General features: G+C 58.7%; 1 protein-coding gene across 4 annotated transcripts; it reads right to left on the bottom strand.

Moving 5' to 3' along the window:
- Positions 1-2,668: 2,668 nt before the first annotated feature.
- Positions 2,669-13,465, bottom strand: DPF1 (double PHD fingers 1). 4 transcript variants are annotated; one of them, XM_056847476.1, is made up of 12 exons: positions 13,201-13,464; positions 9,806-9,966; positions 9,228-9,335; positions 8,979-9,106; positions 8,555-8,644; positions 7,086-7,164; positions 6,624-6,755; positions 4,446-4,496; positions 3,939-4,001; positions 3,463-3,575; positions 2,859-2,940; positions 2,669-2,761 (listed from the first exon to the last, which is right to left on the bottom strand). In XM_056847476.1, the coding sequence occupies exons 1-12, from the start codon at positions 13,230-13,232 to the stop codon at positions 2,691-2,693; spliced, it is 1,110 nt and encodes a 369-aa protein (XP_056703454.1). In that variant the 5' UTR covers positions 13,233-13,464; the 3' UTR covers positions 2,669-2,690. The 4 variants fall into 4 exon arrangements, 3 of the variants coding, with proteins under 3 accessions (XP_056703454.1, XP_056703452.1, XP_056703453.1); XM_056847474.1 differs by having other exon boundaries at positions 3,939-4,058; positions 13,201-13,458; XM_056847475.1 differs by having other exon boundaries at positions 3,939-4,058; positions 9,243-9,335; positions 13,201-13,458.
- Positions 13,466-14,879: the final 1,414 nt, after the last annotated feature.

The raw sequence follows: 14,879 nt of genomic DNA, 5'->3' as shown, positions 1-14,879 counted from the left end.
CACTTTTGGAGTGGGGTGGGGCGGAGGGAGGAGACTGGCTTGCCCCTCCCAAGAGAAGGGGCAGCGGGTGCCCACATGGCTGGGTATCCACGGCCTCCTGCGGGGCTTGATGCCTCTCCGCCGACTGCCCCTCCCCTCCCTTGGCTCAGGCCCCCCAGGACTGGCACAGGTTCTCTTCCGGGGAAAGCGGGCTCGAAGGCGGGGGGGGGTAGGGGGCAGTAGGGGAGAAGACACAGCTCTCCCCCCCCCTCCCTGTCTCGTGGCAGGGCGGTGGCCGTCCTCTCGTGATTTTGCAGGAGCTCTCTGGCTGACTCACAATTTCGCTTCAAGCTGTCTTTGACATCTCTGCTGGTCAGGGACGAGAGGCCATAGTGGGCATGTGCCCGCATCCGCCCTGGCCACATGCCAACTGCCAGCCCGAGGGGAGGGGAGACAGGTGAGCTGCAGAGGCTTGCCGCCTTTGTTTTTTAAAACCCTTTTTTGTACCTGCAAGTCAGTCCTTGGGCGGATGTTGGTGCTGTGCCCCTCAAGGCCCAGGGCAGGAACCGAGGAACGCCCGTTCAGGCGCGCTGCCTGGGATGGCTGGGCTTTATGTCGGTTTGTTTCAGCGACAGCTTCTGCCTGCACAGGGGTGGGGCGGGGACTGTTCAGGCACTGGGGGTCTGTGCTGCTCCCAGCCCCAAACATTCCTGCCTTCATGCTGGAAACTAGCACTTGACCTATGCAAACAGAACGCTTCCAGGCGTGGGCCAGTCCCGGCCCTTCCTTTGGGTCAGGAAACCCAGGGGGAGGGGAGGGCACAGCTGCACCACAGCCATCTCACGGGCAATGGCCTGTGCTCCCTCCAACTTCGAGGGGGACCCCAGCAAAGACTTCAGGGCCTGGGGGGGCTGCCTGCTGATCAGTGCCTAGTGCCTGGTGGGGGGGAGACCAGGTTCTCCATAGAACATAGGCTCTTGCCTCACCCCACACCCCACCCCGACCTTGGGATGACAGATCAGTGGGCTGCTAGGCCTGGCGGTATTAAAAGCCAGCCCCCTGCCCCCCGTCACCCCCCCTTGTTGGGCACTGAACAGCCCCCACCTTTGTCCCAAAGCGTGTTTCTTAATTATTTTGTATCAGGATCTCACTAAGATTTGTACCGATTGTTCCCACACACACACACATCTGTTTTGTGATGTAGGAGTACACCCCCCCCAGGTGCCACACCCTGCTGGGACAGGAAAACTCCTTTCTTTGTTGGTTGTGTGGTTTGTAATGTTCCCTGTTTTAATTTTATATTGAATCCTTACAGATCAAATCTGTCTTATTTAATTTTTTTTCTGGTCCTAAAATTGCTGATAGGAAAAAAACAGCCGCTTTTGTAAAATACCTTCTCCCTTGCTGTTCTCCGGAATCCTCAAAAATAATGTTGGCTCGTCATGGGAGGGGGAAAATGCAATAAATGTTTCCTAGAACAACCTGTGTGTTTCCTTCAGCTGCACAAGCCCTCCCCCTGGTCCTCATTTGGGGGGAGGGGGGATGTGTGCGCATGCTTCTGGCTGTGAATATGCGGGGGGGGGGGGACTTGGCTGGGGCTGCTTCCGCCTGGTACCCAAATGTCTTCCAATTCTGTTGTCATGGCAACCGTTCCCTGCTGCAAGAGTGTGGGGAATGTGTGAAGAGGCCTTTCCCCCTCGTTTCCTCCCCCATCACACACACACCAGTGCAGAGGGCCCCGGGCCCCAGTGCCCCCTTCCCCCACTCCAGCATCCCCACCCCCATGCATAGGGGGCTAGAACCAAAGAACCAGCAGAGAAGGAGAGGGAATAATTCAGACCACATTTAATGCACAGAACAATCCAAGCACGTTAAAGATGCAGGCAACAGAACAACACCATGTACACGAGGTGAAGCTGGGGCGTGGGGAGTAGATGCCCAGGCTAACCTGCAGTGGCGCGTCGTGTCCCCCTAGCTGCCTTTTCCCAGCCTCTCTCACCCCTGGGGGGACAGATTTTCACCCTGGCCCACCTTTCTGTGTTTTCATTTAAACTTTCCCTATCACTTAAAACCCAGCAACACTGAAAAGCCCCTTCCTCGGGGACCAGCGGAGAGCACCCCCCCCCAAAGCCAGGCTGTGCTCCAGACCTGCCACACCCTCCTTGGATTAGGGCCTTGTCTGCACCCCTGCTGGTCCCCCACCCTCCCCAGCCCCACGCTGCAGCACCAGAAAAGGCGTGGACCCCCCTGCCTCTTAGAGAGGGAGCAGTGGCATGGCAGCATGGAGCGTGGCCCTTCCCCTCACAGGAGCGGAGAGGGAAGCCGGGAGGGGGAAAAACACTTAAATTTCACATGCAACTAGAAAAAGAAAAGCAGAGGAGGTGCCAGGGGGCAGAGAGGCCACTGCCCCCTTCCTGCTCCCCTAAGTCCCCCCCCCTTATGGCTTTGAGTCAGGTCTGTCTCCAGTGGTGGCAGTGGGGGTGGCTGGGAGGGGCACGGACAGGCGGGGCCCCACCCCCCTTAAAAAGGGCACACGAGCCCCCCCTGCCCTGGCTGTAGCCAGTGGCTGAAGTCTGTCCATCCTTCGTGGAAAAGAGCACCAATCTTCCAGGCCCCCCCACTCGCTGCCCAGGCAAAGATCCCTGGGCCAAATGCCCAACCCAGGGCGGAGGAGTAAAAGCAGGGGGCAGAGGGGGGGCCGGGGGGGCAGCCTAGGTCAGGGTGATGTACGCCGAGGCCTTCTCCTTCAACTGCCGCAGGCACAGGTGGCAGCTCCAGCTTCCTGCGGGAGGGGGAGAAGCATCAGACCCGCTTGTTCACCACCCCCACCCCCAAGGTGGGGCTGCCCTTCTGCCCCACCTCTCATGGGCCTTCCTCACCTTCAGGGGGCTCAGCCATGGGGGGGCTCAGGCAGTACATGTGGTAGCCCCGGTCACAGTCGTCACAGAACAGCAGCTGGTCCTGCAAGAAGAGGAGGAAGAAGAGTTGGTTTTTATATGCCGACTTTCTCCACCACTTAAGGAAGAATCAAACCGGCTTACAATCTCCTTCCCTTCCCCTTCCCCTCCCCACAACAGACACCCTGTGAGGTAGGTGGGGCTGAGAGAGCTGTGACTAGCCCAAGGTCACCCAGCTGGCTTAATGTGTAGGAGTGGGGAATCAAACCCAGTTCTCCAGATCAGAGTCCGCCGCTCCAAACGAACATTCTTAACCACTAACCACGCTGGAGAAGTCAGCAGGCAGGGGGATGGAGCCCAGGGGGGCTGAAGCACCTTGCTCCAAGGAGACCAGGTAAGCAGGAGAGGCCGACCCCTCCCCCCCGCCGCTTTGGCAGCCCCCCTGATGACAATGCAGGACCGGAGAGTGAGGGCAACTCCACTCAGGCCACTAGGAATGTGGGGGGGGGGGGTCTGGCGCAGCGTGTCCTCGAGAAGTGGAGTGCGTGGGCTGGCTCTCAGTGCACGCCTCCCAAGGGCCACGTACGTCGTTCTCAGAGGTGCCACACAGGCTGCAGCTCTTGCATTCAATGCATTGCCACCGGTATGTGCGCACAGCAGCCGTCATGTTCACGGTGAACTGCAGACAGGATGGGTGCCCTGGAAGACAGAACCCAGCAGGGATCACCCGCAGGCCCGGGCGTGGCCCCCGTGTGCCAAGGACACTTGTGCGGAGGGGAAGGTGGCACTCCTCTTGTGCTTCAAGGCACGCCTGTCATTACTCCTAGTGCATCTTTTTTTGGACAGGCCACCACATGCTGGCCCTGACTCACATGTCAGGCTGCCCCTTCCTTCAGGCAAAGCACCTCCTAGGAACATCTGCCGGCTCCCCAGAGCTCCCCCCCCCCCCGCGCCTCTGCTCCTCCCTCCCAGGATGCTGCTGGAGTGCATCCTTTCTGCCAGGCTGCCTCACCAGCCCTGCTTATGCCTGGGGGGGGGCCTCCTGCAGGCCCCCAGCCTCACCTGAACGCCCACAATCTGCACAGGAGATGAGATCCTCGGGGCAGCCGGTCTTCTTGGAGCCGCCTAGACAGAAATCACAATAACCGTTTGGTATGACTGTGCCATCCGGAGCTTTCTTAGCTGCAAAACAGCAAGGAGAGGCCAAAATCAAGGGTGGGCTATGCAGACCCCCTGTGCATCCAACATATTCCCCCCTCTGGGGGGAGCCCACACCCACCTCTTCCCACCTGCCTACAAATACTCTCCCTCTCCCCCCCACCCCAGCAAGCTTCAAGTTGTCACAAGGGCATTTGGAGCAGCCAGAACATGTCAATTGGCAATAGGGTGTCCTTCACACACGACAAACATCATGTGCGGCTTTCCTCCTCCCTTGCAGGAAACAACATGTACATGATGCCTCTACTCTGCTGCATGCACAAGCCCTCTGAGGCAGGATGGCACATGGAAGCCAACTTCATGCTGCCCCATCATGCGCCCCCCCCCCCCATGGCTACCAATGGCATGTACCTGTGTGCCTGCGATGGTTCTCTGGGACCCAGTTCAGCTCTTTGTAAAACTCTGGAAAAAGCAAGGAGGGAAATTAAAAAAGAAAACAGTTTTGCAAAACAGACTCTCTAAGTCATCTGAAGGGGCAACTAATATGGAGAATCGGAGAATCAAAAAGCTGGGAGGGGCCTAAAGACCCTTCAGTCCAACCCCCTGGACCACACAAAATGACCTAAAGCATCCCTGATAAATAACCGTCCAGCCTCTACTGTAACACCTCCAAGGAGGGAGAGCCCCCCACACACACACACATCCCTGGGTAACCGATTCCACCACTGAACTGCCCTTAGTGTTAAACAGTTTCCCCTAAAACCCCATAATTGAAACCCATTATTACCACTCCTATCTCCACCACCAACTGAAACGGTGCCCTACCCGCCTCTAAATGACAGCCCAGTTCATAAAAACCAGTTCATAAAAGCACCACTTTATGTCTCAACAGCAAGAGAAGCAAATAAATGAATCCACAGAAGGCCAGAAGGGCTGCTGGGGATGAACAGCAGGGAGGTGGCTGCCTGGCCCCAGCCCCCCCCCCCCCGCCCCCAGGCCCACGGGGAAGGGGCGGCATTCTGTCTGTGTGTCCTGGATGGGAGCTTCCAGGGGCAGTTGGGCTAACCCTGGAGACTCAGAGCAAAGAAGGACTCCTCTTTGGGGCAGGAGGGGGCAAGGGCCCACCCACTGTCCCCTCCCATGGTGGTGATGGTGGTGGTGGGGAAATGCAGTCTACCCCTCTTCTCACTCAGAGGCGTTCAATGAAGGGATACACATCCTAATTTCACATCTACGCGGCTGGGAACTGAACTGATACAGTGGGCACCCAGTGGCAGAGGTGAAAGGGGGTTGTGAGGAAAGGGACCGAAAGCAAAGACCCTCCTGTCCTGCAGTGCCCAAATTAATGGCTCAGCCAGGATTCAAATCCGGTGAGCAGTTCCGGAGGCCACATACTTTCTCCAGGATCCTGGAGAAAGTGCAAAAGACGACAACCAGGACAATCCAGAGGTCGGGGCACCTTTGCCATGCAGAAAGGCTATAGACTCTGCAGCTTCTCAGCTCAGAAAACCGATTTGGTTTGTGGAGGGGGAGCACCATACAGATTATGCCTGGGTGGAGGCAGAAGAGCAACCTCGTCCTCCTTCTCCCCGAATGCTGGCGCCCAGAGGCACCCCGTGGCCTTGAGGTAGAGCAAAAGGTGTGCATGGATTCGGCGGCCCCTGCAACCCCCATGTCCAGAGGCACTCACCCTCTGAACGCCAGGGCACCAACAGGGGAGGTTTGGCCCTGCCTGCCCGGCCCCTGGGCCTCCCAGAGGATGCACCCCCCGGGGCTGGCTCTGGTCCGGGGGACCCGCTCTTTAACGGGCCCAGGATCGTGGCGCTCAGCATCCCTTCCCCCAACCGGGCTCTTTGTGCAGATTCCGAGACAGCATCGGCATGTTGCCGGTCTCCATGGCAACCGACTAGAAATGGGGTTGGCGTGTCATTGGGGAGGGGCACCCACCAGTTTTGGGAGAGGAGAATGGTGGGGTGGAGCAGGAGCATGGCCTTGCCCCCCCCCTCACCCTTACACCCACTTATAGGGTCCCTTTGCTGGATGGACTCATCACAAGACCTTAACAAAGGGGGGGGGGCTCAAGATCAAAGCCCCCTGGGCTATGGCACCTCCCCATGCTGTGCGCAGACACCCTCCGCCCTCCCCTCCCGGTCTGGCCCCCATCAAAGCCACTGGGGGTGGAGTCAAGAACGGTGTCCCCCACAGCCCCCCCCCCAGAAAAAGACAGGGCTGGAGCCTCCTCCCCCACCCCCCGCAGCTTTCTACCTACCAGCACCGCCCCAGCATTGCCAGGGCAACCCTATTAGCAGGAGGAGGGGGTTAGTGAGGGTGGCATGGGGGGTGGGATGGCCACCCCTGGGACAGAGGAACATCTGGCCGGCTTCGCCGTCGGTCGAAATGTCTGCAGGCTGTGGAGCCCAGCTGGTCCGCAGCGAAACAAGCAGGGAGAGGGAAGGACCCCCAGCCCCCCCCCCCCGGTGCTGGCAAGCCGGAGAGCGCCGCGGCCAAGAGAGGCTGGCGGGCAACACCCCTGCCGGGTAGGCCGGGCCAGCCGCGCCAAGGGGCCCGGGGCGAGCCGGCCCTCCTCACGTTTGTGGTTGTTCTTGCGGTGGAAGGGGAGGGTGTGCCGCTCGGCCCCCTCCTCGCCCTCCTCCTCGGCCAGGTGCGTGTGCGTGTAGTGGTAGCTCAGGCCGGGGCGGTTCTTGTAGCGCTTCCCGCAGACTGGAGGGAGAGAAGAGAAGAGAAGAGAAGAGAAGAGAAGAGAAGAGAAGAGAAGAGAAGAGAAGAGAAGAGAAGAGAAGAGGAGGAGGCCCCCGTTACAGGCCAGCGCAGCCAGGGGAGGCCGAAGGAGCCCCCCAAGTCCTCCCAGCCCGGAGCTTGGGGGGCTTCGGGTCTGGAAAAGCCCCCGTGCCTTTGGCAGGGGTCCGGCCGCGGGACACGCGCTGCCCCCCCCTCCCACGGCTGTTGCCAGAAGACGGCCCGCTCCGTCCGTCCCCCCCACCCCGCCAGCCCCCCGCGGCTTTCCTCCTCCCGCCCCGGCGGCCCACTCACTGTCACACACGTAGGGCTTGTCGCGATCCTCCAGCAGCGCCGCGTCCTGCCTCTTGCGCAGCCCCCCGATCCCATAAGCCTGCGTGGGGGAGGAGAGGCGGTCAGGCCCCCTTGGCAACGGCGGCCGCCTGGGAAGCCGGCGCCCAGCGAGCCAGCCCTGCCAGAGGTGAGCTGCGCTGGCCGCCCGCGGCCGTAGAGCAGGCCGTCGGAACTGTGCAAGAGCCCAGCTGCGGCGCAGCTGGGCTCTTGCACAGTTCCGACGGCCTGCTCTACGGCTGCGGGCAGCCAGCGCAGCTCACCTCTGGCAGGGCTGGCTCGGAAGAGGAGGCCGGACGGGGCCCCCGGCGCTGCGGCGCGCGACTGGAACTCAAGACAAGCCGAACAGACGCCCAACTCAGACTGCGGGGGGGACGGTCTATTGGGTCAGGATGAGTCAAGACGCCCCCCCACACACACACACCCCCGTCACGTTTGTAGCTCTGGACAGGCGGGGGGCGGGGATGGGGGGCGCCCCGTCTGCTTTCCCGGCCACGCTCCCTCGGAGTCCTCCCTCCTCCCCAGATCAGGTGGGGAGGGGGCAGGGCAGGCAGCCGTCTGATGTGCCGAACCGCGAGGCCGGCCCGATGCCCGCCCCGGGGGAGCCCCGCCGGCCTCTCCATCCTGGGGACGCGCAGGACCGGAGCACGAGTCCCGGTCCGGCGGGGCGGGCAGACGCCCCCGGGGCAGCAGGCCAGCGAGGCTTGGAGGAGCGGCCGTCCCCAGCGCGAAGAGGTACAGTGCCCCTGCCCAGGGAAGCTCCGTTCGGCCCTCCGCACATCTGCTCTGGGTCCTCGTGAGAAAGGCGAACCACGAGTGGAAAGGACAGTCGTGCCAGCCCCGCCCGGCTCTTTGCAGGCCCTTGCCTTTGAGGGACGTTGCAGAGTCGCGTCTGCCGGCTTGCGCTGGGGGTGGGGAGTGCTGGACAGTTTCGGACAGCAGGAGGGAGAGGGCGGAGCCGCCCACCCTGGAGTTGGCCCTGCGGTTTTCATAGCTCCTTTGATTCACATTACTTCATTGACACCCTACCTTTCTCCCCAGTGGGGAGCCAAAGCTGCGGGCCTCCTTCTTCTCTCCTCCCTTTCATCCTCATATCCCTGTGAGGTAGGTTAGGTTCAGAGCCTGCAGCTGGCCCAAGATCACCCAGTAAGCTTCCGTGGCAGAGTGGGGGATTCGAACCTGGGTCTCCCAGATACCAGTCTCTGTCCACCAGGGCACGAGGACTGTTGGCTCATTAACTGCTAATTTTAAAAACCTGTCCGATGTTCTTTTGCGTGTAAATTTAATTTCGAACTGCTTGTGTTTGCCTACTTTTAATTGCTTCGGCATTTGGTTCCCCTGCCTGGAGTCAGTTTTCCGGCTGAGCAGCAGGTTGGGAAAAGTGTCCAGAAATAACCAGCAGAACCCCCACTTCACCCACTCCATCTCCTCACCTTGCTTTTGGCTTTGTTCTTCCGACGGGGGGCATCGTCCTCCAGGTCTTCTGGATCTAAATCGTGCAGAAATTCCCCCACCGGCGCCTTCTGCAGCAGACGTAGAAAAAGGGACTGCTGGAAGGGCGGGAGGTGCCCCCCACCACAGCCCAGAGAGAACCACATTGTCTCCAAGATAGCCCTGGAAGGTAGGCCAGAGGTCCCCCGCTAGGGAGGGCTTCCCTGGCACCCTCTTAGCAAGGGAGTTCAAGACTAACCTTCCCCCCCGCAGTTGACTCAGCTCAGGCAGGCAGCAGCAGGTTTGCCCACCCCCATCACTCCCGGCAGAGAGACCCTTTAGCCCCCTCCCACCTCGCAGCCCAGCAGACAACCTTGCAGGGGGAGACGGCTCCAGGATGGCTGAAGGGGGCCGCGGGGGCCTTACCGGGCAGTCCAAGGACAACTCCTCCTCTTTCAGCTCGGGCTTCTTGTCCCCGGATTCGGCACAAAGCAGAGCCTCCAGCACCGGCCCTTCGGGCAGACCCCCCTCCTTCTTCAGGGGGGGCTCACAATCTGGGAAGGGGGTAGAGGCCACCTTAGGCAGAGGCAATTCCCTCCTCCTCCCATCCTTCACTTCATCACCCCCCCAGATAACCAGAAGGGGAAAGACCCCCCATCCCGCCCCATTTCTTACCGATCTTGAACTCACAAGGCCGTAACCGTGGATCCTCCAGGATATTCAGCCGACGTTTCTTGCGCCAGCAACGGGCAGGGTAAGTGTAGATCTGCCCTGGAGCCAGTCCTGAGGAGAGATCACAGGCTTCCAAGAGGGCCGGTTCAAGACGTTTTGTGTATGCCCATCCCTTGCCCTCCTCGGACTGCACCACAGGGACTTGGCTAGTTTTGGCCCCAGCAGGGACCAGGAAGGGATGCCAGCCCCACCCCCATGCCCCTGCTGAGCTGGAGCATCAAAGCCGTCCTGGTTGTGGGGCTCCAAGCAGGGAGGTCTGGAGCGCAAGGCAAAAGGCCCTTCTCAGACGTGGGAGGGGGGAGGCCTCCGGGCTTCCTGGCCACTCCCTTCCAGTGGGTGGGGAGAGGTCACTGGGGCTTGACCCCCATCAAGGCTCTAGTCTTTATGAAGTGGAAGTTCTCTATCTCTCCATCCCCATGTATCTCTTCTCGTCTACCTCCCTTCCACCCCAACCCTTCTCCTGGAAACGCTTCGGCATACAGGACCAAGCACAGCCCACCGCCAGCCCAGCAACGTCCCACCTGGGCCCCGGTGGGTCTTCTCCATCCAGATGTAGCAGTTGTTCTGGGCCACCCCCGTCTGCGAGTCGAGAAAGGGCAGACGCATGCTGCGCTCAGCACACAGCCGGGCATTGTAGCTGCGGCAGTGTTCAATGGCCTCCCGGTAGAAATCCTCGCCCAGGCTGTAAGGAGAGAGCCAGGCTCAAATCTTGCTTAAAAGCCACTTCCTCCCTTTCTCTTCCTTCTTCCCACCCCATATTTCAATTGCTGCAGAGAAAGGCTCTGCGTTGCTCTGTGGGGCATTGTAAACACAATCTGCTTGCAGCTGAACTCTTGCAAAGCTTATGCTTCTTATCTTAATTCCAGCCACAGAAGACTGCCAGCTGAGCTGGTTGCTCAGCTCTGTGGAGTTTTCTTCTGCTTCAATCTGAAGGCAAAAATGTGAAGTGCATTTACTTCCCTGAAGACCCATTCTTTCAGTGTCATGGGCTTCTCATAAAATCTCTTTAGGGGTAAGATGCTGAACTGTGTGGGAGCATGGGCAGGAACAGAATTGCTCCCAGTTCTGGAAACAGGAGAGTTCAGGAGTCTCTGGGTGCAGGTGGTTGTGAAGGAAGTTTGTGAAGGTTGTGAAGGAAGTCAGATCTGTAATAGCTGATCTTCTAACCAGTCTGTGTCACTTGATGCTAAAATTGTCTGCTGTGCCAGACCACAGGAAAGAGGCAAATTATATCCCCCATTGTCGAAGAGGGGCGCAGAGGCGATCCAGGGAACTACAGGCCACTTAGCCTAACACCTGTCCAGGTAAATTGGCAGAAACTGCCATTCTTCAGCCCATTGAGGAACAAAACCTGCAGACAGAAACTCAGCCTGGCTTCTGCCCAGGGAAGACTTGCCTCGCCAGCCTCTCCAAGTTCCTCCAGCAGGTGAAGAAGCGTGTGGATCAGGGCCCTCTGATAGACAAGATATGTCACCAATGACTTGCAAGCAAGCTTAGAAGTCAGGGGATAGGCAGATGGCCCCTCTCCTGGATGGAAAATTGGTCAAAGGACAGGAAGCAGAGCGCAGGAAGAAAGGAGTAGCGAGCTCTAGGGAGGGAAGCTGGCAGTGGGCTCCCACAAGGACCAGTATGGGGGGTGTGCTGTTCCTAAATGGCCTGGAACTGGGGGCGAGCAGCACAGTGGCCCAGTTTGCAGAGAATGCCAACGTGGACTGAGAAGAGCTCCAGGAGGAGCTAGCCAAACTGGGTGGGCGGGCAACACCAGGGCAAATGAAGATCATAAGATGATGCACATTGGAACAAAAAATCCTGAATTTTAAATACCTGCTTTTGGGAACTGAGCTGGCTGAAAATGAGAGTGAAAGAGAACTTGGGGATGTCATGGAAACCTTGATGAAAATGGTAACTCCGTCTGTGGCAGTGGTGGAAAAAAAGCAGACTCCATGACGGGGATCATTTGGAAAGGGGCTGAGAATAAAACAGCCAACATCGTCCTGCTCCTGTACAGAGCACTGGGGCACCTGTGCCTGGAGCACTTTCTAGAGTTCTGGTTGCCATATGTCAAAAAGAGTCCAGGTGGGCCGCCGTGTTCACCCTCCAGCGGCAAAACAGGACAGCGGCCAGACAGCATTCTTCGAGACTCACACAATTTTTTTCCAACAGACACTTTTGCCAGGCAGAGCTCCCTTCATGAGATGTAACAGACATCAAGGAAGCTAAATTGTGGTGGTCTTTAAGGCATCCGGGGACTCCTGTTTTATTTTGTGTGTCAAAACAGTTATTGCAGAACTGGGGAAAATACAGAAGAGGAAAGGCTGAAGAGTCTGGGACATTTCAGTTTAGTGAAAAGGCGTAGACATGATAAACGTTTATGCCCAGGGTGGAGAAACTGGACTGAGAAACTTTCCCTTTCTCTCCCATAATTCTAGAATGGGGAGGGGGGCAATCCAACGAAGTTGGCGGTCAATCCATTCAGGATGGACAAAAATAAGTACTTCTTTCCTCAGCAGGTAACAACCTGCTGTCAACATGGCAAGAGAGCAGAAGCCCCAAAGAGGCTGAGGTTAACTAGGCCTGGAATTCAAGCAAAAGCAGCCATGCCAGGAAAACCAAACAAACACAAACCAGCAAGAAGTCACAGGACAGCCAAAAGCCTCTGGCAGGTGCACCACTGTTGTGGGATGTGCAGTACCAAGGCAGGCTCCCCCTCCCTGCAAAGAATTAGCAACATAGCCAAGGAATGGAGAATCTTTTTGATCTAAGGGTGAAACCCTTTTGCAGCAGTGTGTGTGTGGGGGGGAAGAGCTTTGTGGGGGGGCAATGGAGAGACATGGAGCCAGCCTGCCACAGAATTGGGAGTAAGAGGCTCCAGTGGGGTCAGATCATCAAGCCCACGGGCTTGGCCACTTTTCCTGGCCAGGGGATTGACAGGTGCCCAGGCTTTAATCCATGCCAGGCACAAAGTGCTTGCCAGGCCTGGGGTCAGGGTGGCAATCATGGGGGGGTGCCTCTGCCCCCTGAGCAGAAGGCCTTTTCTTGTCCACTGAGCTCTAACGGCCAGCCCCAGTTGGCTGAGAGAGGGCCCAGTCTGCCAAGCCACATGCCAAGTCCCAGATGTAGTCCTCAGCCTGCCCCATAGCTCGGTTTTAGAAACATGAAAACTGGTAGCACTTGGAAGAGGAGGAGGGCCCCCCAGAGGTTGGCCTAGACTGCTGCCCACAGTCCAGTGGGTGCTTCTGGGGGAGGGGAGAAGGGAGGACCATTATACCTCAGCTACTCTGCCTTGTGATTCTGCAGAATGTTCCATTCACCCTGATTCTTAAAAACCAAATTGCACAACCCCCCCCCTTTCCACACACAAAAATGCCCACGGGCGGGGGAAAGCACCTGTTTGGTTCTGAAGTCATGCACGGGCACACCTGTGCACGGTGCCAGGCTCTTTACACACGCCGCCGTTCTGCACACAGAACATGCAAACACACGATCACACACGCCCGGGCAGCTGTGGCTCCAACGCCTCTGTCCAAGCGCGCACATCCCTCAGTGCCAGGCGCTTGAGATGGACACACACGCACACACACCCCTTGGTACCATCAATACCCCTGACAGCAACCCCATTCATGCTGGCTGCAAGACAGCTAGATCCAGCCTCTTCCCTCCTGAGCCCCTCACCCCCACCTTCTCCCCCCTGCAGCCCACCCACCCCCTCCCTCCCTCCCTCCCTCTGCAAGAACCAGATGCCAGACCGGATGAGCCCCTCTCCAGCCATGCAAAATCCACAATGCTGGGGGAGTGGGGGAGGGAGGAGAGGAGAAGAAAATGCATGAATCCCCTTGTTCCCCCCTTCCCGTCGTTGCTCTCATGCTTATTGGGGGGAGCATGCCCACCCACCCCCAGATGTGAGGCTCTCACTCACCATTTGATAGGCTTGTGCACAGCTGTGGCCATTTTGATACGGTATGAATATCTCTCTGCCTGCCTGGGCTGGCTGGGCAAGCTGAGAATTTCCCTTTTCTTTCTTTTCTTTCTTTTTTCCTCTTTTTTTTTACCTCTCACATCAGAATATACTGTACAATTTTATTCATTCTCCAGCAGCCTGCAGGGAGGGGGGGGCCAATCACAGACTAGCTCCTTTGAGCCCCGGTGCACCATGGGGAATGTAGTCCCTGGGATTTACAGAAGCCTCCCCCCCCCTCTTTTTTTGCATTATTATCCCCCCTTCCTTTGCAAGCTCTTTAAAAGCTAGGGTGGATGCCAGGCAACTGCCACAAGGGGACTACAACTCCCAGAGGGCTTTGCGTTTGACAGCTGCGAGGCCTGCCTCCAAAGGGAGACGGGCAGGCTGGGTGTGGGATAGGGAGAAAATGGAAGGGGGGGGGGCTGGGGAGTCAATCCCAACACCGATTGCCTTGCCATGGAAATCTCTCCCTTTGCAAACTGCAAGACCCGTTTTGTGCAATTGCATTTCGGGGGGGGGGGAGCCCCCCGCCCCCTTTCAAGCACGTGCAAAGGGTCGGGGGCCAGTGAGGACCTCGCCCAAAGGCAGCCCAATTGTTAGGGCGGGGTGGGGGGCTCGAGAGAACCCGGCCGAGAGGCAAGAAAGGGGCTGCAGCTGCTGGGCTCCGGGGAGGGTGCGTGTGCATCCCGGTGACAGCGCCGGTTTCCAGCGTTGGTGCTGGGGAAAGGGTGTTCCTGCACGCGAGCAGAGTGCCCCGCTTCTTGCAGCGCTGTCCAGTCAGCCTGGGCCCGGCCCCTCTTGTCTGCCACGCTGACTGCTTCCCCCGCTATATGTGTGTGTGTTGGGGGGGGGGTCCTCCTTGGCGGGGACAAGCAGCCCCCGAGCCCCGGCTGTTTGCCTCCTGGGCAGCCCGGGCTTCCTGGGAGGGGCTCCCTTGGCCACCCGGTCCCTGCAGCCGGCGAGGAGCGCCAGGCTGGGCCGAGCACTCTGCACTCGCTCAGAGACCTTCGCTTCCTCGGGGGAGGGGGACGAGAAGAGGAGTGCCCCCATCCCCGAGGGCAGCTCCCCACTGGCTTTCCTGCCACAACGGTGACCGGACCCACACCAAGGGCGCTCGAGAGGGGAGGGGGGCTCCTAGTCTGGTAGGCCAGGCTGCCCCCCTCCCCGCCCCCGTTGCCAGCTCTGGCTTGGGAAATGCCTGGCAATTGGAGGGCACGAGCCCCCCGCCCAGGGGTGTCCATTGTGACTGCCAGTTGCCAGCAGAACAAATGCCCTGCCTTTTTTAAGAGAGGCTTTTCGTTTCCAGGGGATGTTCTTGGCCTCCGGGCCGTGAAAAGCAGCCGCCACAAATTATGCCTCTATTGAGACAACAGGACATTTTTCTCCAGGCCTGTTGGCAACCCTAAATGTGATAAGAGTAATTGTTCTTTGTCATTTGGAGATTTCCCCCCCCCCCTTCGTTTGGAGATTTGTTGTAATTCTGGGAGAGCTCCAGACCAGCCGGGAAGGTTGGCAGCGGAAAGTTGGCAGCGCGGCATCCCCAGCGCACATGCTTTGGCAGGGGAGGGGGAAGAACCACCTCTCTCTGCCATCCTCAGGTCTTTGCAGAAGACCCTTCCTCCCCAAAACAGGCAAGC

Source organism: Euleptes europaea, chromosome 3 (assembly GCF_029931775.1).
Source record: "Euleptes europaea isolate rEulEur1 chromosome 3, rEulEur1.hap1, whole genome shotgun sequence".
NCBI classification, from domain to species: Eukaryota; Metazoa; Chordata; class Lepidosauria; order Squamata; family Sphaerodactylidae; genus Euleptes; species Euleptes europaea.
This window is presented reverse-complemented; position numbering and strand designations above follow the sequence as displayed.